This window comes from Cryptotermes secundus, unplaced genomic scaffold, assembly GCF_002891405.2.
Source record: "Cryptotermes secundus unplaced genomic scaffold, Csec_1.0 scaffold557, whole genome shotgun sequence".
Lineage (NCBI taxonomy): Eukaryota > Metazoa > Arthropoda > Insecta > Blattodea > Kalotermitidae > Cryptotermes > Cryptotermes secundus.
In genome coordinates, this window is record NW_019735564.1 from 1,065,774 (window position 1) to 1,090,487 (window position 24,714).

The following is a 24,714-nucleotide window of genomic DNA, read 5'->3' on the forward strand; positions in this document are numbered from 1 at the left end:
GTCGCTTAAGTTAGAAAAAATTAAATCAAGTAGATTGCTGCCGCTGACATTATCAATGCACTGATTAAGATTTAGTAGACACGTGGAAGTGTAGATCGCATCTCCCTTAAGTTTCGAGTAATAATGAGAATTGGGCAGAGCTAAACCACTTTTCCAGTCGAAACCAGGGGCATTAAAATCCCCAACCATAATTACTCGAAAATTATGGGTATCCAGATTGTTTTCTAAAAAACGAAAGTAATTAGCAATGTTTTCAGGATTAGCGTCAGGAGGAAAGTAATGATTTCCAATGAGAAAGTTGAGGCCGTCTGAAGTGGGGATTTCAACCCATACACATTCATCGCAAGATTCTAAATCGTATCTGCGTTTACAAGAGCGAATTTTGGAGGATAGGGCAGTGAGAACTCCGCCACCACGTGTCTTATTTACAGACGCCCTGTCAGAACGGAAATAATAATAATAATAATAATAATAATAACAATAACAACAACAACAACAACAACAACAACAATAATCATGGTGATGATGATGATGATGATGATGATGATGATGATGATGATGATGAGAGGCCAACATCAACACAATAAACATGTTCGATTAGCATGTATTAAATGTATTCATCAATCAATTTTATCTGTGATTTTCTTGTGACTGTTGTTTGACAAGTTTTATATTCAGTACCGGTTGCACACTTATGAATACTCTGAAACGCTAATGTATGTATGTATGTATCACGTGTTCCTTATTAGAATGTTAGGTGGTTAGATCTTGCAGATTTTTAACCCCCACCCCATATATCAATAAGCACTGTGGTGATTTCCCCAGTGCTGAATATTTTAGCAACTCTTTTATGTTCATTACCTGACAAATTATTTATATACTTCAATTTACAATCAGTCCTAAAACTGACACCCAAATTTCTATCCTTAAGGAATTCAAAAATATTCTTACACGTGGAAAATCATGTATATTGCAAGGACCTTATTATGCAACCAAAAGGCTCTGAGAATAGACAAGAGATCCAAACGGTTATATTTATGATACACGGTCTTCAAAATATGAACTAATATACTGAGTGCTTGTTTCTTGCTTGGCTTTCTCTTCAACCCTGAAAATGAAGGGAGTAAATTTCTGCCAAGCTACAAGGCATTACATCCCAAAATACAGCATTCCTTAAAAACTAACACAGTTCAAATTATTTCCTGAGAGAAGGAACCTTATTGATAAGTTCACAGAAAATAAAGAATAAATTAATCCAGCATTATAGGACATCAAAGTTTGAATCCAGTTTATGTACTTCGCTGCAGCAAAAGCATGTCACTCAGATAAAATTCAGCATACATGACCACTGCCTTGAAGAGTTTAAATATTACTCACACTACCCATAGATGTGACTGCAACTTGTCATCATAAAAATTTCATGGTTTAGTCCCTATTTATACAAACTTTCAACGAGCTCAAAATGCTTAGAAATCTGGAAAGAGAAAACTTCTGTGGGTGTTCCTTGGCACATTACATGCTGTTTAAAAGTTGAAAAATAGCAGGACTGGAAAGCTTTGAACGTTCATATCAAGTGCCAAAACAACTGTTCACTAATGTCTATAATATTCATATCTGTAATTGCACCAAGGGTCAGACAAACAGAAACAACATCTTGATGGGTTTCTAAAAAAACAATATTCAGAAACCATGCATAAATTTAGTGGACACCTAGTGGTACTGCTATGAATATTATCAACAAGAAATGGTAGATATACTGGAAGAAAACTGGGAGCAAACTAGAAGTTCACTGTTATAGCCACTAAACATTATCACAAGGTCTCACTGCTTATTTGAATGGTTGGATGAAGTAAATACATCAAATGTCACCACTGTCATCATTGTGGTCATATCATGATCATTAGCATCATCATCCAAAGTTGTTCCCAAAACAGTGGGTTTCCTTGTAACAAAGCCCCTTGTAATTTCTCTGTCCTCCAATAAAAGCTCCCCTTGTATCTTGTCTGTTCTTTCCAAACTCTATTATGTATATTATCAGCCACTTATATTCCCACCAAAGTGGATTTCATGACAACAAAGTCTCCTCCAGTCTTCTCTATTTTCTAATTAGAACTCTTCTTATATCTCTTTCCATTATTTCGCTATTCTGACCATCACTGTTCATATAAGTTCCTAAAATGGTTTCTCTTATGACAAAGCCTCCTCCAATAAGAGCTCCTCTTCCAGCTCTGTCCACTCTTTCCTTATTCAGTTTTCTATATCCTCACTCATTTATAATCATTATTCATTTGTGTTCCTGCAATGGTGGCTTTTCTTATGATAAAGCTTCCCTTAATCTCTCTAGTCTTCCAAAAGACCTCCTCTTGTATCTATGTTTCAATCTTTCCAATTCTTTTCTATCTATCTTCCCTCATGCATCCCTTCTAGGGCTATATCAACTCTTGCAAGCAGTTTAGTATATACCATGGCCTTGACAATACAGTCCCTTTCTACAAAATTCCAAATAGGCCTTCCAAGCTACCATGGCAATGCCAGGAAAAGTGTTCTTACTTTAGCTCAAGTTGTTAGACAGTACTGTACTTCAGATGACCCTTACAACACAGTACAACACAGTAGATATGGTGCTGCCTCCAACGGTCATTCATCAAAGTAGTCATCAGTGCTCAACAGACAGATTCTTCCACATATGAAAAATTGTGGTTATGACTAGAAAAGCATTCCACAGTGCTCTACTCCATACTAAATCTTCAGAGAAAGCCATGAGTTCACTTGTCCAATGTAGGAATATCTTATCACAGAACTCACAGGTTCATCATTATCATCACAAAGGTTATCAATTTTTAGTCCACATCAAAACATATTTTTAAGGTCACTTGTAATGTTACCCTCCTGACAATGCTCTGGACTTTTTCATATACGAGGGTTGGAACTTTAATACTGGCAACTATTTATTTACAACTGATACAAAATAGATACATGTTTCAAAGTTTTATTGTCCTTCAATGTAGTCACCAGCATTGTGTACAACACGTTGCCAGTGATGTGGAAGTCGTAGGATACCTTTAGCAGCGCCTGTTGTGTTGATAGTTCGAATGGAGCAGTCTACTGCCTGAAGAATCTCTGGAACAGTTCTAAAGCGAATGCCATGAAGTGGTTCCTTCATCTTAGGAATCAAGTCAAAGTCACAAGGGCTTATGTCCAGGGAGTATGGTGGATGGTACAGCACTTCCCAGCCCCATCAATCGAACAAATCAGCCACAGCCTGCAATGCATGCAGCCGAGCACTGTCCTGCAAAATGATGGGTAGGTTCTGCAGAGAGTGTCGTTGCTTCTTTCTCAAAGCGGGTCGCAGGTTGTGTTTCAAAAATGAACAGTAATTCTGCGCATTGATGGTCTGCTGTCGGGAAACAGTATGCATTAGGATAACACCATCACAGTCATACACAAGAACCACCATAACTTTCACATTGCTGGGGTTCTGACAAAGTTTTGATTTTTGTGGTGACCCATAATAATGCCATTCGTTCGACTGGCGTTTCATTTGTGGCTCATACGATTTGGCCCATGTCTCATACAGCGTAATGATATGGCATAAAAAAGCCTCTCCTTCGCACTCATAGCGCTCCAAGTGGTTACGAGCAATGTTGTATCGTAGCCATTTCTGCATTTCCGTCAAATCATGTGGAACCCATCATGATGCAATTTTTCTCATGCCCAGGTGTTCCTTCAGAATGTGAAGCACAGTCGTATGCTCTAATCCTATCTCTCGGGCCAGCTCACGAATCGTATGGCATTGATCACTCTCCAGTAACGCAGAAAGAGCATACGCTTCTGCTTCACTGACACTAGGATGACATGGCCAACGCATGTCTGCCACATTTTGGCATCCCTCGTTGAAGGCTTTTACCCACCTTACCACTGTTCTGTAAGGCAATGCAGATTCCCCGCAAGCCTCTTGAAGACCTTGATGACACTGTCGTGCTGTACGGCCTCTGGCACATTCAATCTTTATACAACTTCGTTGTTCCTGTTTCGAAAACATCGTGACAACACTACATTAGACTGTCAGCTAACCTGTTCTTGTCACTGCGCATGCGCGTGATGTGGGAAGGGAGATTCCATTTGCTGTGAGGTAAGGTAGGTATGTAACTAACGTGTGGTATAAGTGACATTATTTGGTTCCAATGCATGGCATCTCTGCAGCAGTGTTGCCACTATTAAAGTTCCAACCCTCATATTATTTAACAGTGAATAAGATGATAGGATGATGATGTGTGGTGAAGTTGAAAGAACTGAGGAAAAACACAAAGATCCTCAGTCAGAAAAGGTTTTACCACATGCAAAATTCCGATTAGATGTATATCTAAAATACACATTAGCCGAAGTACTACTAAAATCAACTTGCATGACCCAAGTGGCCGCTTGCTATACCTCCCTAATAATATTTTGTATAATCTGCCCAAAGCTCTATGATTTAATTACCCTATTAATACAACGTGCTATCAGAAAGTTCCCAGACTGTTATTTTTGTAATTGCCTTGTTGAAAGATGAGAAGGGAGGCCAAGGTCACACTTTTGCAAGCCTAAAGCATAGTCTGCCACAAAACACCAGCTGTGAACATGTATTGTTTTAAGTACTTTTTGGCTTTATTTTTCCTTTCGTCTGTGATGGATAGCAAAATTGAGCAACGTGTCTGCATCAAGTTTTGCATGAAGCTCAGTAAATCAACTATCAAAACCTTTGAAATGCTTCATGAGGCTTTTGGAGAATATTCCTTAAGCCAGACAGCGGTTTTTGCGTGTCATTCATGCTTCAAGGCTGGCTGAGTGTCAGCTGAAGGTGACGAACATTCAGAGTGACCAAGCACCACAAAATTATAGAAACTGTTGAAAAAAATTGAGAAAAATCCATGAGCTCACAAACACCGTTTTGATCAGTTATGGAGATTGCCAGATCTTAACAGGAAATTTGAACATGTGCCATACTGCCATGAAGGTTGTTCCCTGACTCTTGACAAACGATCAAAAGCAGTGATGCATAAAAGTGTGTCTTGAGCTATGAGAGAAGGCTAATGAGAACCCAAATTTTATCTCTAGGATCATAATGGGTGACAGAAGTTGGATTTATAGTTATGATCCAGAAAAAAGCAACAATCACAGCACCCACAATTATCAAGAGCAAAAAAGGCACAGCAGGTCCAGAATTCAACAAATAGCATGCTCATTGCATTTTTTGACATGCGGGGGATTGGTCACCATGAATTTGTTCCTCCTAACACTACAGTCAACTCTGACTTTTACTGTGATGTTTTAAGACACCTGAGAGAAAATGTCAATGAAAATGACTGGAAATTTGATGCAAACACAGCTGGCTCCTTCGTCATGACAATTTGCCAGCCCACATGTCCCTGACAACCACAGAGTTTGTGACTAACAACAACATGGTTATCCTTCCCCATCCTCCCTACAAGCTGGACTTAGTCCCTTTTGATTTTGCTTTGTTTCCCAAATTTAAAATGAAACTGAATGGAGGACGTTTTGAAACAGTGTCTGATATCCAAAGGAAATCACATGCAGTAGTTGACAGCATTAAGGAAAATGACTTCCTTGGTGCTTTTGAAGAGTTAAAAAACTATGGGATCACTGTATACTTTCCCAAGGAGACTATTTTGAAGGAGATGGCAGTAAAAACTGACTAAGTTAAGCCAGCATTTCTTTTCTGATCTACTCCAGGAACTTTCTGATAGAACGTCATATGGTCAATGAACTTCCTTCATGTTAATTTCCTTAATACTATTGCTTAGTTCAACCCACTCAGAAGTTAGAATTTTCTTCATCCCTCTTTCTAATACCTGTGTATCGACTGGTGTGAAATACCAAACTTTGCAATCGTGAGAAACAACAGGTAAAATTGTACTTTCATATATTTTAATCTCAGGTCTTTACCAAGCAGACATGACAATAAAGGTTTCTTACTGAATGGTAGCATCCACTTACTCTGTTTACTCTGTGCCTAATTTTATCATTAATTGTATTTTCAGTACAGTGTAATTTCCATTCAGTTTTTCACTGAGAGTAAATCAGTTTGAATATCTAAAATGGAAAGCAACAAAATGTGGAATCTAATAAGAAAATAATTATGTTGGAACCACAAGAACTGCCCATTAAACAAGGAAGTCCTTAAATTTGGGAACTTTAAATGTGGTTTGCAGAACTTAGCCACAATTTCAATGAAACAGCATATAAAAAGAAGTGTGCACTGCTGCAATGCCAGGCATAAACCAAAGATCAATTACTGTACCTGAGTGTTGATGCACTGCACCAGTGGAGAAAGACTGCAGCCTCCATTATTAACCTGGCACTCATCAATGTCAGAACAGTAGTATCCATTGCCAGTGTATCCTGCAAACAGAGGTTTTAGCTGTTCTTAGCTTCGTTTCTTCATGTCCAATAATAGGTTACATAATACTTTCCCCATTTAAGGCGATTCCCTTTCCTATAAGCAATTTTAAGAAAATTAAGCTTTATTACTTGTTGATATAACATGCTTAACTACAATTCTCCTATACAAATATAAATTTTATTATTTCATCACTTCATAATGGTTCCTTCTATATCTATACAGCTTTTATGGTGGGACTCATTTTTCATTTTTCATTAGATACTTTATTAACCTTTAAACGCCGGACTTCGAAATAGTGGTAAGCTTGAGCTGGCTGGAGTTTATTTAAATGCCCACTACTGGTGCTCGTTTAAATGCCCGTTGCTACTGTGCGTTTAAATGTCCATTCCTGTTAGGCGCTTAATCAATTGTAAGCGTTGTGTTTAAAAATGCTGTATCTTGCTCAATTTTTATGATAAATGGGTGGAATTAACTTTGTTTATACCAGAAAAGGACATAGTGTCGCATATTATAACGGAAGATTTGAAATTTTAATACAAAGTGTTATTCACACTGATATATTGGGTTTTCGGACTTTATCCATCGTCCTGGTTTTTAAGATAACTTATAAAAACACGACGTTTCGGAAACTGGATCTGTTTCCTTCCTCAGGTGAAGGAAAACACCTATTCTGTTGGGTCCCTTAGAAAGAGCTAGCCTCAGTCACTAGACCACTAGACTAGTGTGTTATACACCATCGTCAGAATCCTATAGTAACTACAAAGTGTTATACTCTTTTTTGTGTGTGTGTTTTAATTTTGATGCATACTGCAAAAATGGTTTCCCAGTTCTTCACATAGTTGTTCTGCATTATAAATTCATTTCTGTTTGTAACACTTGACAAATTTTAGCAGTCCGTGGTGTCATAAAACAGATGGAAGCATAAAATCATTTGGTCTTCTGCTAGCACTGCTTACACCCTTCGGATTTTCGAATCTTTGACTGAAGGTCAGAAGAATGAAAGGATGGCTATTCAAGAGAAAGCCAGAGGGGTCCCTTCTTCAGTGCTAAAACCTTCCGTTAGAGCTGCAAAAGCTTACTGCCCCTTCTATTTCAATGAACAGACAGCTACATCATGGCTGAGATACAGAGCGCGATCTGTTTTGTGTGCGTTCGTAGTGAAATCGAATACTGTAGTTTCATTTTAACCTATATATACATCAAGCAGGTAACAACAAAAAAGGTATGTACATCGAATTTTACAATATATTTTTAACATACCTATCTGCAGAATCTGCAATAAAATTACTGGATCGTGGATCAGTTTTGGCATAACTCATACGTATATTTTTATTTGCTGTTGTTCAGTTAGGTATTATTTTAATTCCTCTATTAGGGTTTTACTCAAGTCTGTCTGGTAATTACTACATTTAAAAATAAATATTTAGGACTGTGCATGCGCTTCTACTAGCGGCGTGTGCGCGCGCTTCCAATAGCGGCCTTTAAATGCCAGACTGGCCAAAACGGGGTACTTTGGCCACGACGACCTTACTCATGACTGGCACAAACAGGGCACTTCGGCATTTAAAGGTTAAGAAATTGAGCAATTTAGTCTTCATTTACTAATCTTCCTGTGATTCCCTGCACATTTTTCTTCACCAGGAAATTTATATTTTTTAGTACTAGACACTGAGCATTGTGATCTGATAGTCCATTACTAACAGAGATTACTTCATATGAATTTATCCTTGCCTTATCTGTAAAAATATTATCAATTGCAGAGCTTTTGGTCTCAGTTATTCTAGTGGGAAACTGTAATGTATGAGATATATTATATGACTGCAACAGCAATAGCTCTGTTTTACGTGTTGACTCTTCTAAAAAATTTATGTTAAAATCACTACATATTATAAGTTCAATTTTTGGTTTATCATAGCATGTTATCATAGCTTGCAGTATCATGTCACCTGGTAGTGAAACATCCATGCTGATTAAATTAACACAAAATTATAAGGAAATTAAACTGCCAAACACTATGTTTTAACTTCTTTTATGAGAATAGTATAGAAAAAGAAGCCTGGATATATGCAAACAAACATTATAAGCCTGCATGGGTAATTCCATGCAAATATTTCAGTTAGAAGCAGTTCTTCATGCACAATTCAACATCTTACACAAGTGTTATAAGCTAGATTACCTAGAGGACATGCTCCACAGTAGAATGACCCTGGAACATTAATGCACTGGACAGTTGGGTTAACTGAACAGGCAGGGCGTGTATTGCTGCTACACTCATCAACATCCCACACGCAGGCACCGGTCCCTGAATGAGTAGTCCATCCCTACAGCACAGTGTAAGACAGGAGATGTTGTACTGTGATACAAGTTGTAGAATGCCTAAATCAAGTCGATCAGTCAGTGTACACACACACAACAAGGAACTAATACTGATGTGAGAGCATTCTTGAACTGTAATAGTCAAAGGTATTTTGATGCTTGAGTTATTGAAACTGGAATACTAACATTCAATCTGTTCTTAATTTCTTCATGAATCCAATTTTGATTTGTTAGTGTCATTCCCAGACACTTGAAAGTTACGACATGTTCAAAAATCCAATTGGCTATCTTTATGTAATGGTTTTGTCCTACATTCTGGTGATGAGGCATCAACATATACTTTGCTTTCTCTGTTTATGTCTAGGCCAACCTCCTTCTTACTAGGGTCTAACAGAGCTTCTGTGTTGTTCAATGGTGTTTGTTATCCTCTAATACAAGGGTCTCCGAAATACAGCCCACAGGCCACATCCGGCCCACGATGTGATTTTATCTGGCCCAATTGTACAGAAATGCGCCAATTGAACTAATTTTCCAAATAGTACTGGTAAAAGAATACTTATTCATAGATTTCAAATTCATTAATTAAGATTGTGTTTAAAATATAGTAAAACTTGGTTATAGCAACATCGGTTTCTGCGACACCTTGTCTATTGCATCAAATATTCAATGGTACGAACTAATTCCTCATAAAGCAACTGTTTTTATACCTTGCTTAGTACGACATGCACAAATGCATCAACCTCGTATGTAACGTCATTTTCATTCCTGAATTTCTCTGATATCGTGGGAAAAGTTCGATGTGTCTGCCCACCCTCACTTTCTCTACTTGCTGACGTGACTGTCCTGGAAGAATACGACCGCGGGCTGCAAGAGGAGCGTGGGTTTTATGCGAAAACAAGGGTGTGGGGTGGGACTGCGTGAATAGTGCAAGAGGACGCGGCAGGTTGTTAACTGCATTCCTTTCCTAGAATCTCGTCTAACAGGACCTCACATTGTCTACTTACCCTATAGTGTTCCTGCCTAAACCCAGAGAAGTGCAGTAGCGAAAACATGGTAATGAAAATGAAAGTTTTAAGCATTGAAGAGAAAGTTAAAGTGATTCGTGAAATACTGTGTGTATTGTCAGTGAAAAGCGCTGTAATATGTCTTTGATATTACACATTTGGGCAATTCCACGTTAATGTTACGTTAGTCTGTACTTAACTACGTATTTCACTAAAAAAAATGCAACATTTTAACTCGGTTTTTGGTAGATTTTTATGTGACTAACATAAGGCTACTGTGGAAGTGCCCATTTCGGTTACAACGACATTCGTTTATAATGACACTATTTTTAGGTCCCTTTGATGACGTTATAACCAAGTTCTACTGTATATTGATATTCCATATTATGCTAATATTAATATTATTCACAATTTTACTAATTCGGGACCGTATACTGCGCGGTATTTCTTCGTACTTGTTCGGCCTCAATCGGCAGTGTCACTTCGTGGCAATGTAGGTAGCGCGAGCAGTTCAGTAAAGGCCGTCTTGTGCACAAGACTTCTTGCGGTGGTGCAGTGTAATTGTAACAGATCATCATCACCGCCGGTGTTGTACTTATTACCATTTTTGTATTAAAGGCTACTTATGCCCAGTTTTGCTCTAACTGTTCCAAGAATTGGTAGTGAGGAATGTTGATAAGGCTACCGGAACTTTAGTCCATTCTACGGCGGCCGGCGTGGTAAGGCTATCAGTTACCCTTCCCAGCCTACAAAGGATGTTTCCAGAACGTTTCCTAGAGTTATTCATTTCTCATTTTATCCGGCCCGAAGAAAGTACTGAATTACCTAATGTTGCCCGCGATTCGAAAAGTTTGGAGACCCCTGCTCTAATACATTAATATCATCACTACAGACCGGACTCTGATTTCATTCTCCCAGGTTTTCCGTGGCCTTCCTAATGCCATCCTCTGAAGTAAAGTCACAAAGAAATGGCCATACAGTAAGTGGAAACTACAATAGGTAGTTTGAGAATCATTCAAGGGATGATTATGATTTTGGAGTATATGTTAACAGATATGAGGAAAGGAAAGTAGTTAGAGAATGTTAAATGAACTGGGAGGAAAAACAGTGAACTCACTAACAATAATGAATAGTGGAATTTTAATTTATATGTATTTTTATATTTCTCTCTAGTGTATATTGAACTGATACAAGATCCCTGTCATGATCGTAAATGTTATGAATTTTCCTAGTATATCAAACCTTCCATAATCCATGACATCATGAGAGAAAGAGACTGAAGAAGCATAGATTATAAAATCAATTTGGTCTTGTGGCATGCTCATTAAGCACAGTGGTAGCATCTTTTCTAAACAGCAATACAGACCATCTCCAAGCCACAGATGGAAGTATGAGGTTTAGACCAGAGGAACTATAGCAGCATATAAAAACAAAATTTTTAACATTTTCCTGATTCACTGGTACCACCATTCATATGCCATCACATCCTTAAAATCCTCTTTCATCTCATCTTCCAACAGCTTAGCAAGTCACTTGGTGCATACATCACTTGGTGCATACACACCTGCAGCTTATATTTCCCACAAACCCATATGGCATGGTCATGTGTTCACTCAACATGTTCAATCAGCTCACCTGATCACAGATACACTTGTAGTTTCTGCTTCCAGTGGTCTTTATGCTAACACATGTCCCATGGCCACACAGCTCTTCAGATGTGGAGCTCATACAGTCATCTGAGCGCCGCACACAGTGGACACCATACCAGCCACTAGCACACACACACCTTGCAACACAAAAACATAATGAACCATTTTATATCAGAAGAACAGGGTATTCACACAAAATACAACTGTTTTCCACGTGATGAAGTATAGCACTGATTCTTTGTATGTTTGTGGCAATAACTGAACATCAACTGCCTGACTCACATCTGATGTACATGCTGTTTCAAGAGTCTACACTACCGCAGTAGGCTACAAATTATCCCTGGAAATGCAGAATCCACCATGCAAACTTGAGAGATGGAAGCAATGCTAGTGGCACATATTTTCCTCTCAAGGAAATGTGATATTACAGATCCATGAAAAATATTGACATGTGTCCTGGTACCAAAACAAATAATTAATGGGTTCTGGATCAGATGAATCAATTTATTGGATATTCAGCAGGTGGAACTACAATTGTTGTAATGCCATCTTATTGTTGTTATAACAATTTGTAACTACAAACAAATACAACATTGTAACTATACCACATAAAATAAAGACTTCTCTCCTGACTTCTTCTTATGATTTCTGTTTGTCTTCTGTTGTATTCTGTCTTCTTTCATATTCTGTCTCCTGGATTCTCATCTCCAATAATCTCTAGTAATCTTCTAGTAATCCTCCTGAGGTAGCTCTTGGTGTACCGAATACAGGACATTAAGTCAAACAGATGATTTCTCTGCTGTCATGAAAATGGCCTTTCCATTGTTGTAAGAATAATATTTACCTATCTGCTGAAGCGGCCTCCGTAGTCTAGGAGTAATGTTCCCACCGCGTGACTCAAGGTATGCGGGTTCAAACACGGCGGAGGTCGTGGAATTTTTAAGGGCAGAAAAATTCAGGGAACAAGTCCTCTGGGAGGGACTTTAAGCGGTGGGTCCCATGTCGTAGCTTTACGGCATGTAAAAGAACCTCATGTCTCAAGGAGGCCTCTGAGCCAAATTCATAAGGACATTTCCCACCCAACAATAGTCTCTAACGCCTCTGGTAGATGAGGGAAGCATCTAGATACCGCTGAGCCAGTAGAGGCCGAACTCGCTGGCTGAGTAGGGACTGATGTTACACACCAGTACCGGTATGGTATAGAGACTGGTAGAATATCACAGGGGGACGTACAATAGACCACTGATCACGGTGCATGGGGAAACCCACCCCCTCCAATAATAATAATAATAAATACCTATCTGCTGTAACAGAAACTTGTTTTTACATGCTGCATAGGAATCAATGTCTTCAACAGTTCCACTGTTACCATGATTACTGAGACCTTTGCCACTGAGTAACCAAAGTTCTACTGTTGACTGAATTACACAAATTTTTCTGGTTCCATATCTGAATGCTTTGAGCAAGCCATCACAACATGTAACTTCTGTTACAACATGGTAGAGGAACAAAATGCACACTTAGCATTCAGTCTGACCATAATTAATGCTGGAGCTTCACATGTGCAATTATGTACAGAAAGAGCTCATATATATAAACAAACATTTATGCATAAACAACTGTTTGTGTATGTCAACAATTACAGACATGATGACTGTGTGAATCTCAGAGGTTATATCACAAATTTAATGTGTAAATTATATACATAAATACATGTCCTTGTTTCAAAACAATCTGAAGAAGAAATGTCAGACAGATTTTTACTTTACTATAATTTTCTTTTAAATACACTTTAATAAACTTCACAAGTTTCATGGGTACACTAAAGTCAGCGAGAATGTTATACAATACTTCTCTCCTACTCAAAGCTAGAAATAGGTTAGACACATATGTATGCCACATATGTAGTTCCAGAGAACTTTCTCAGGAAGATATTTCCAGTACCTTAAGACATAATAACTATATATTATTCTCATGAATAATACAGGTAGGAATGAATTCACAAGCCTTCTCTGTAATAATTTCCTACCCCCCCCAGCTTTTCTGCTGATCTGAAGTGCCTACATACATCTGAAAAGTCATTTCAACCTCTGTTCCTACCTGAATCATAGACTTTTTTAAAGGCTACAAATAGATGACTTACTATCCCAACGAACTCCATTTCCTTGTCCACTATCTGATGGATGCAGAATATTTGATTAGCACTTGATCTATAACACAAAAATCAAAACTGAGGATCCCAAATAATTTTGTCTAAATAAGGTGTTGGCCCAAAGAGCATAATCCTGAACAAAACAAACACTAACAAAACCATTGCTGATGATAAGGAATTACAAAATACACATGAGGAATGGCCTTCTACTGACATGATGTATGTGTAGAGCTGATATTCATTAACCCTTACTGGCAACACACTACATTACTGCATCAGCATATGACTGTAGTAAAACTGATAAAGCACCCAGCACTGCACTTTTGCAATAATAATACCATTATTCCCTGCCCATTAGCCCCATAATATCACGAGATTTAATATATCATAATTTAGGTATAATGGTTACTCCTGAGTTAAAACCCAGCCACTAATCCTAGAGTATCTGGAGATTTAAAATTCCTTATTCACACATGAATAAAGACAAAACTCAATCGTTGGTTCAAAAGTATATAAACATACATACATGACAAAACCATAAATTTGATATCTCCTTATGTAGTACACAAAATGTTTATGCAACCATTACTTACTCATAGGTGCCAGGCTTATTGATGCATGTTGCCCCATTTTGGCAACCGAGATCTGTTCCAGCAAAATGTGCACACTCATTCACATCTACACTGCACAGCAAACCCTGTAGAGATATAAATCACTACCATATATAATGATGTGTAAGACAACCCTCAAATTTGTAATTACAAATTTATGGTTGGGGCCATATCCACCTGGCAAAATGCATATAAAACATTAGGGCTATTTGGAAAGTAACCTTTTTAAGCAACTAATGTAAAAGTATGTAGGAATTTTGTATGTTATAAATTTCTTTCTCATTGCTTGTTTTGTTTACACCTCACCAGAGGTTACTTTCTAGATAGGCCTCATATTATTCTTACTAAGATTCATTCAAATTCTGCAAGATCCTCATCATCATTTTACATTATAAGTTCAGTAAGTACATACTGAAATACATTTGTAAGTGCAAAATCCTTGGATCAAACTCTGAAGGAGATGAAGCAGCTTTGATTTCAACTTTCTCCTTATCTTGCCATAGCAAATTTTCCTCTATATGACCAACTAAATTTGATTTACCACAATGTTTTAAATACCTAATGACAGCTTCTACACTATGATTTCAAACTTTTATGATAAAATCACATAGAACCTCCAGTCAAGCAAAAATTAATATTCCCACCTTCTGTGAATGACTTCTTGCTGAAACTAAGGCTTGTTGCATGAACCATAGAACGGAATTTATGCTGTTAACACCCATGCCGGTAGGTGTTAGGTTTACCCCACTATTAAAATTAAATAAAACAGTAAATGTGCATTTCATAGTCACTATGATGTTCAGCCCCATTTTACACAGGAACAGCTTAAACTAAAGTCGTGTGTATTTCAAAGATCTGTCAATACATAAAACTGAAATATAATTAGGATGTTGAAGAGAAATATAGTTCCTATAATTTCAGTTACAATGTCTGGTACTCACAGTATACTTTCTATTTGATGCTGGGCCATATGAAATTACATAAAAAATATTGTCCAGTATATATAAAACTCATGGTCCAATAGTAGCATAGTTGGTTGAGGCACTATGCTACAAGCCGTAAGGTCACAGGTTCAAATCACGATGAGGTCATTGGGTTTTTCAATTGACCTAATCCTTCCAGTTGCACTAGGGCCCTGGAGTCAACTCAGCCTCTAACAGAAATGAGTACCAGAAATTTTCCTGGAGGGTAAAGGTTGGCCAGTGCTACCACCATCTATGAGCTAACTGTCTAGAAGATGTGGGAGCCTCAAACTCTCACACCTTTATGGACCTTCACAGCCCATTACAGGGACAGCATTACCTTTTACCTTTATATAAAATGTGTGTAATTTTTAAAGAAATTTCATATCATAAAAATAGTATTGTAACATCCATGTACCTTCACAGTTTTGTAACTCATATTTATGTTCCAAGTAAATATTCTGCTATGTAACAAATTTAGACTACAAAGTACTGAAGCAGAGATCATATTCTAATAAAGGGCTAATATGATGTGAAGGTCTTAATAAAAGTTCGATAGATGAAAAAATACAGAGCCATATGGAGGCCCATTTAGTCATTAACATTTGTACTGCAGTGAAGTTAAAGTAAGAATACTTAATTTGCAAATGGTATAATTGCCTTTACAAAATTTATGATGAGAATTAATTCTTGTTCATACATAATAATTCTGATCAACACTTTATATGCAAATCTGAATATGAAACTTTTAAACACATCTGATAATGCTGAAAACCACTTCAGATGGAATTTTTCTGTACTGGCAGTTCTTTTCACAGCACAAGTGGAGAGCTTCAACTAGAACTAATAGTCAATGCATGAACCTTGATAATCTCTTCTTCACGTGAATGCAAAGTTATCATTTTAAGTTCATTATAATATCTACTTCAGTTCTGGTTACCGAATAGTTCTCTTTGGTGGAGGTAAAGGTTTTAATCTAAGAGCAATTTAAGTTCATGATAATATCTACATCGGTTTTGGTTACCAAAGCGTTCTCTCTGGTGGAGGTAAAGGTAATCTGCAAGCAAAAGTTGTAAGATCTGATCAGGAATAAACTCTATACCCTTGGAAAGAGAGTCAGTACCATACCCCAAGGCCACCAAGTCCAAAGAGATGAACCGAACAGTTGAAATTTTTAACTTTCTGAGTATGGAAACTATATTATCCTCAGTATTCATTATTTCCTACTGATTAGAAGACCTGAATTGAGGAACTGGTATTATAACTAACTCAGGTCGAAATCCAAACTGTTCGCTCGCCAACACGTTATTGTTAGTCAGATGATGACAAAGTCTTGCAAACAGCACTCTTTCAAATATCTTATATATATATATATATCTGATCATATGAATGGTTTCTTTCATACCCTAATGCCACAAAAAATTCAGAAAGGAAGATTCTGCTCACCTTCCAAGTTTCGGAAACTTAGGATTCAATTCTGTGTCTATAAGTTCAAGTTATCCAAAATTACCTGTCATAAACAGTACAACTCATCTAAAAAATATTTGGGCCCACAGCCTCCTCCTCTACAACTTCAACACTACCTTACCTCCCAATTGCTGGGACACTTGCAAAAGAATCCATTATAACTGTCAATGCATGTTCCACCATTTTGACATGGATTACTGGCACATTCATTAGTAGTGAGTAGTGTGCGCAACTGGCGCACTTGACGCTCCAGTAGAGCAACCTGTAAAAAGTTAGATATTAGTAATGCCGAACTTCAACAATAACCTGATAAAAGTATATAAATCCAGTGCCAGCCACTACTCACCCTCATGTTTAGAGCTGTTACTCTCCTCCCTAGAGGTCTAACCTTTAACAAACAAAAAACAAACAGAAACTCAAAACTGGTTGGACATTGAATACAATAAAGACATAGTGTAAGTTACTATTACACAAACTGCATAAATGACACTGTATGGTATTAATATATAAAAATATTGTTCCAAGAATTAGATAAAGAACACGTAGTAATGAAATATGAACTTCATAATAAGCCCCAATGAACAATCTATCCTGTCATTCTAAAAGCATTTTACAAATAACTGAGGAAGACTGCAGATATTTCAGTGAACCATGACATAACAACAATTAATTCTTCATGATGCAGAGAAACAGAGGCATTCACAGGAGCAGGAGCAAGAACCGTGCCAAGTTTATTGCACTGCTGACTTTATGAAGCTCAATATTAATAATACAAGTTACTTCTTTCCCTAGAGAAACTAATTATGAGCATAAACTTTGTTTATTTACTATAACCTGTACTACATTAAGGAGTATTCACTGACTCTAAAACATCATTTCCACAATTATGTTGACTGTATACAGTATATTTTTTTAATCTTTTTGCATCTAGTTCAAAACATTGATCTTTTCTTTTTCAGCCCTCTGCAATAACTGTTTCTCTCTTTGTGCCCATTAAATTTATGCTAATAACTTCCAAGATTCATACTTTACAGAAAGGGAGGTATCACTATACAAAAATTATGCTGAACATTAACCACTGTCTTGGGTACATTCAGAATACACACTGTTTCACAAACTGGATGTTGGGTAAGGGGGCAAGGGACGATCATACTCAACTGCCCCATTAAATGGACCTGGTCTTGTTCACTGGACAACCAAAGAATTTCTAAGTAGCATTTATATTATGTCAAATATCATCAGTGGGAGACAAGAATATAATATATTCCAAAGAGAGGTGTCTGTTGAATGTGAAATATCATCATCAGTGGTAGGTAAGAACAGAGAAAATAGCAAATTAGAATTAAGAAAGAACTAGAATACGAGACTGAAATCACCTGTTGGCACTCGCAAAATCCACCAGTCACTTCTTCACAAGAATTCAGAATATGTACAGCATTTAGATCATGTACAACACTACACAATTTGGTCCCACAAACAAAACCAATAAATGAGATATAGGAAACTAAGAACTGCAAAGCCACCCATGATGATGCAGAAAGAGATATAAAAGAGAGAGAAGTATAGCACTTCACACCACAATCACTCACCATAAATGTGACACCAAAATGGGAGATGGTATATAGAGCAGAGTACAGTAAGACAGAAACTATTCACAAATAAGAAAACAGCAATACTAGAAAACTGAGAGAGTCAATATTCATCAAAATGGGAGACAAGATGATAAGCCAACCAAGCAGAGATGTCAGCATCACATGGCTGCTCCTGCTACAAGAAAGGAAGTAACTGCACATATACACCAAGTTCAAATAACGACCACTATCAGTTCAGTCAGTGAAACACTGGAGCCTTTTTTTAGGTGTTCTAATGACTCTTTGGTGGTTTTAATGGATTTAAGTCATACCTACAGCAGAGTCCTCTTGCTTTATTATGGTTCTTGCATCATTTTTATTGGATACTTTCTTTAAACCTGCTAAGACTTAGATTTGACACAAGCAAAATACAGCATCAATTAGCTGTCTACATGGGTAAAGGAAAACATAACAGTGCAAATCAGCATTAGTACTTTCATCTCATGTGAAAAAAAGATCAACCTGATGATGAAAATTAAGTTTACAATCAATATGAATATAAAGACTTTAGTATCATAACTTAGCAATGTAAGAAAATTATCAATATTGATAATTTAGTATGCTCTTCTTCCTGGTGAAAGAAATTATCCTAATTTTACTAAGGTTAGGCGTGATATACTTAGCTAAATACAGATCATATACATGACCAATATCTGACTGTACAAGTAAACAATCACTACAGAATAAACTTTAAGGCCATAAGCAAAAATAAGACAGTCTGAATGTAATAATTAAATCACATACTCATAAATCATTAATAAAAATGTTAAGAAGCAACAGCTCCAAATCTAACCCTTGAGGTAAGCTTGAAAATACAGCAAATGGTGATGAGATACACCAGGAATAGAAACAAAAGTCTTTCTGTTTGTTACGAAACTATAAACTCAGTCTAAGTGACACAATCCATAATTATTAAGTTTATGAAAATCAGTGCATGAGGAATTATTTTGCGAGCTTTGCTGCAATCAATATAAACAGAAATATTTAAAAAAAAACTAAAGGGATACAAAATTAAAGAACACTGACTAAAATTGTAACAGCAGATTTCCATTTGGTGAAATCACGTTGGGAAGAGTTGAGCCTAGATTCAAAACAGCGGGAATTGCGGTATAATAAATATGAAACATTTACAGATATTATTAAGAACAGGCATGGACTTATAATTATCAACAGAGGAACTTCTGCCTTTCTTTGAAAACACAGATAATCACTCTTTGATTCCACAATTCAGGGAAACTGTTCTGAGATAAGCTACGATTAAAGATGAAACTGAAAGCAGGTACAATATTTTAGAATATCTCTTTATAACAAAACTCGGTATACCATCAAGCCTGGCTGATTTCAAAGGCTGCAGTAGTTTAACAGCATTCTGAAGACTAGAGTCTGAGATGGGAGTTAGATAAAACTTCCATATACTAATTAAGGGAAGAAAAAGGTCCAAAACAGAAACTACAACGAACAGCTTAAAAACTTTCTGTAAATCACTCAGCAATATCACAAGGTTTATTAAAAATGGTTCCACTGATTTCAAGCTATATTAAATAAGTATCTTCTTTCCTAAATCAAGACATATACTACCAAAATTGCTTAGGCTGAGATCTTAGACTTCTGTTGACATATTTGAGCCAACAAATTCTTTCAGACTCAATGGCTGTTTCAAAAAGTTTAAAGTAAAAAAAAGACTATCATAAAAACAATCTGATTTAAATTACCTGAAATGTCTAAAAAATACGTATTTATTCTGATCAATAAAAAATTTTAATTTGCCAGACACCAAGGAGGAAATTCATGCTTTCTGAAGTACCCAGAAGAAACAGTCAAACCTAAGGCTTACATTACAGTAATATTTAATTTGGGCTGTGTCATAGCTCAGGTGGTTAGTCACTAGGTTCCCATCGTGGCAGCCCAGGTTCAAGCCCACATCAGGTCATATGCGATTTTTGGTGGACAAAGTGGCATTGGCACAGGTTTTCTCTAGACACTTCGGTTTCCCTTGCCAATTCTCATTCCACCGACTGCTCCACACTCATCATCTGTCACCTGGTGCTGGTACAATAGGCCAGTTAGTGGCCAATGCACCAAGTGGACTCAGTAACACCCCACCCCAAGAAATATTTAATCTGTCATGGGTAGCATCAATAAATATTTAATTTTAAAGGGAAGAAAAGTCATAAATAAACAATATGACAATACATTGTACAGCATTGTATACTCCCCAGTAGAATACCTTTCAAAAGGTGCTTCTCAACAATGTGAACTTTAATACCTGGAGAAAAACAATGATCTTCAGTGTGTAAGTTAAGATCATCAATCATACCAACTTCTAACCATACAGATAATACAAAATAAAAATGTATAGAAGATCTATGTTTGACATTAGAAACAGCTTCAGAAACAACAATCAGAGCTATCATGGGCTCCATCAGCATAATACACAGCACACATTTAAGGACAATAATGACGACAGGAAAAGGATTAATTTAGCCAACTTTCTATTATCTATATGATAGTAATATCAAGACAGCACACATTGTCAGACAATTGGCAATAAATAAATTAAAGAAGGAGGGGAGGTGAGGATTGGGGGAGGACGGTAATAGTTTTGTGTTTGAAGAACTACCAGAAGTATCACTAACTCACAATGCCAGGCACAGTGCCATTCCTTACAGTCCTCTCCACCGCTGCTAACTTTATCTGCAGCCCTTGCGATCCAAGAACTGTATCAAATAAAGTTTGTACTTTCTCCTCCAGTGTCACCAAAACACTAGTGCGGATCTGCTCCACTGTCTCTGATGCAGTTCTTGCCTGTAAATAAAGACAAATGGTAGAAACACAATTGCAGGTAAGACTTGTGTAATACAACTGTCTCTTTATTTATAGGAGTAAATAGTAATTCATTCATACTCTCGTGATAACAGAGTACAGTAAAATTGCACTGCCTGGTCTGCACATGCCTCTTGTATCTTCTTCAATCAGCTGATGAGAAAGTTCAAGGTGTCTCAAGAAGGTTCTACAGCTTTCCGTTTGGGTGGCATATCTGTACACAGAAAGGCCACAGCATGCTAGAGTTCATTAGCAAATCAGAGGTTTCCAGTGCCATGCAGAGCTGAGAAGTCAAGAAGAGTTCAGTGTAGTATAGAATGGTCAAATCGAATTTGAAGTAAGCAAATACAGTGTCATGACCAGTGGCACTGCTGCTAAGTAATGAGTGAACAGATAACTGATCTCAAGCGTATAAGTGGTTATGTATTGTGGGCCAGTAATTACCCTACAAATTCATAATTGTTGCAATACATTGGGTTTATTTAAAAATATCTAGGTTCATACAAAACGTTAAAAAAAGACTATATAAACCTCCTATATATGAAATATATTACAATATTTATCTTGTTTTGGAGCAGTCGTTCTCAGTCTGTCACTTATGATCTTGATGTAAGTTTGTACAAGTATGAGTTCACCACTATTTCATTGCACACTACCGCTCTTTCTTCTTGGTGCACTGGTTCAACACACACAAACTCTGTACATGGTATATTCTTGAACCTCTGTGCAGGATCTCACGATCAACCTTAGCTTCCAGAACTAACCTGGTGGGGGAGGCCATGGCACTGCTTGAAAGAACTGCATGTGCAATGCTCCCATTCCTCACTCACATAACATCATTTAGCTCAGATGAATATAATTTGAATCACTTATGTTAATGAAGTGTTGTGTTACATTTAAAACCATTTACAGGACATATTTCACTTGTGCGGATGCTTTTAGCTATGCCATCACTAATATTGAATACTGTGGCATGTAGGCCTTTAAGAACAGACTCTGTAAACAAGCATGTTTCCACAGCAACAACTGGAGACAACAACAGGAGAACAGTGTTTTCTGTGTTGAGATGTTTTAAGCAGGATAGTTAGTAAAGACAGTAACTCAGCTACAGTAGATCTTGAATGGATCTGGTGATTCAAATGAAATGTGTGTTGGACAGAGTTATTTTTTAAGGACTTCGCTTTATGTAATGTTCATGGCCAACTCCCATTTGGCAAAGGTGGTGTCAGTGAAGTTTGCCGCTTGGCCACGTGTGTGCTCAGTGCTGTGCAAAACATCAAAACAAGCGGTGAACTTTAGTGTACACCAAGCTAGTGGATGTCCCAGTACCGGGATTCCAGAAATAAGTGAACACAACTTCAGTGGAATCAATGGCCCAGGATGAAGACTTCTATGAAGTTAAGAGATGCAAGGGGCATATATCTAATGATAGCCCACAGACAACCAAGAAGTCGACTAAACCAGTCCCAACATCCACAGCTGTCAAGCTGTCTCCAAAATTAGTGTTAAATCACAACTTCTTTGCAACTCTAAAAACTACTGAAACAGAGGACACACTACTGGAGCAGAAGGCCCTCAGGAAACCAGGTAGGCCACCACCTGTAGTGACGACTTCTACCAAAAACCTCATTCAATTCAAAAGCTACTTAAAAGACTGAGTGAAAGGAGAGGAAAAGTTCCGAAATACACGAAATGGAACCAGTATCATATTGAAAAAATGGCGAATTATTCAGCCATGAAACTGTATCTGGAGAGAAATAATCTCCATTATTTTACCTTCTCCTCAAATTCCAAGACCTATAAAGGCAGTAATCCTCGTCTTTTCCCAGACACACCTGTGGAAGATATTTCCGACGGCCTTGAGGACTTACACTTCAAAGTCACCAACATGAATCAAATAACGGTCACTCGAACAGCGCCCAATTGGGCAAAACCACATTGAATTCCTCCCTCTATCCCTGCTCAGTAAACAGCTGTGTAAATAGCTGTGGCCTATTGTGAAATAACTTATGAAAATAGATGGACCAAAGGCACCAACTCCTCTTCATGGACCTTTAGGAACAAAGAATCACCCAAATGTCATAGCCAACATGACTGCAGATTGTTTAGAAAACCAGTTCACGTCTCATGCCTTGTGTGAAGAAAACATGAGGAAAGGGTGAAGACTAGAGTTCGAGATCTGCTCGCATCTGTAGATGACACCCCACTGGGGAAAGTATGACCTTCTGACACACATAAATTATCAAATTTATTGAAATTCAGAAAGGCTTGTGGACTTGATGGTATTTCAAATGAATGCCTCAAGCATATTCCAAGACCATCACTGGTAATCTGACATACTTATTTAATCACTGCCTTCAGTTGTCCCATTTCCCAAAGCCTTTGAAGGAATCAAAGGTTACATTACCGATAACCCTGGCAAGGATCCAAAATTCCCTCAAAATTTACAACCGATAAGCCTCTTGTCCACAGCAGGCGAGCTATTCAAGAAATTTATTCTAAAAAGACTCCAAGGACACACTAAAGAAAGGGGCCGGCTTAATGCAAGCCAGTTTGGTTTCTGTGCCCATCACAGCATGACACTTCAATGTATGAGGCTTACAGACGAAATCACCTTAAATTTCAAAAACAGAGGTCTATGGCTGCAGTACTCTTGGGTACTGAAAAAGCATTTGATAAAACATGGCACCTTGGCTTGCTATATGAATTATCTACATCAAAATTTTTGATCAATCTAATCAAACTTATAGATCTTCTCTTTCTCAGAGATATTTCAGAGTTTCAGTCAAAGGTAAAATATCTATGCCAAGGAATATACAAGCAAGGGTCCCACAAGGTTCAGTCATGTCCCTCACACTGTAATTGTAATTGTAATTTTGGCAGCAATCTAATTCAAAATAGTCTCCTTGGGAACATATACAGTGATCCCATCATTTTTCCATGCTTCAAAAGCACCATGGAAGTCATTTTCCCTAATGCTGTCGAGTGATTCCCTCTGGTTGCCAGACACTGTTTCAAAATGTCATCACTTCAGTTTAATTTTCTTTTTGGGAAATAAAGCAAAATAACCATGTTGTTGTTAGTCATAAATTCTATGGTTTTCATGGACATGTGAGCAGGTGCATTGCCATGATGAAGGAGCCATTTGTGGTTGCACCAAAGTTCCAGTCATTTACATCACACATTTTCCCTGAAGCATCTCAAAAAGTCACAGTAAGCCAGAACATATAAAGGTTTCAGTCATATTAAAAACTGAATTTCCTCAGGATTCCACAGTAAAGTGTCAGCTTGCCTTCAGCTCAAAAGTACACATGATCACTGTATGTAAGGTGTGAACAAAAAGGTTTGAAAGGAAGGCTATAAGGGCATCCCTTAATGACATGCCTCATCCCACTCAGCTCAGATTCATAAATATCTGCATAAGCTTAAAAAATTATTATAGAATACATAAATTAATATTTCAAATGATGCCAGAGGCAACAGAATAGTCTTTAATCACCTTCTTAGCAAGCATTGCAAGGTTCTCATTATTGAGGTTGACGTAGCCACGACCTGAAGTGCGCAATGTGATGTTCCGATCCAAACCACTAAATAGTACGAGATTGCCATCTTGTGCTAGAATTCTAGGCCTGAAACAAAGTTATCACTAAAATGGACAGGAAATGAACAAAATGAGACTCACTGAAAATGAATTAT

At 37.4% G+C, this 24,714-nt stretch overlaps 1 protein-coding gene across 3 annotated transcripts in view; it reads right to left on the bottom strand.

Annotated features, from left to right (window-relative positions):
* Positions 1-24,714, bottom strand: part of LOC111869610 (cubilin) — a 253,251-nt gene that overhangs the window by 224,559 nt on the left and 3,978 nt on the right. For all 3 annotated transcript variants that reach the window (XM_033753496.1, XM_023861259.2, XM_023861260.2), the window contains exons 3-10: positions 24,518-24,647; positions 20,836-21,000; positions 16,911-16,952; positions 16,686-16,826; positions 14,118-14,221; positions 11,359-11,509; positions 8,580-8,724; positions 6,302-6,402 (exon numbers count right to left, since the gene is read on the bottom strand). In XM_033753496.1, the coding sequence (XP_033609387.1) occupies positions 6,302-6,402; positions 8,580-8,724; positions 11,359-11,509; positions 14,118-14,221; positions 16,686-16,826; positions 16,911-16,952; positions 20,836-21,000; positions 24,518-24,647 (979 nt within the window). The remainder of the gene's footprint in view (positions 1-6,301; positions 6,403-8,579; positions 8,725-11,358; positions 11,510-14,117; positions 14,222-16,685; positions 16,827-16,910; positions 16,953-20,835; positions 21,001-24,517; positions 24,648-24,714) is intronic.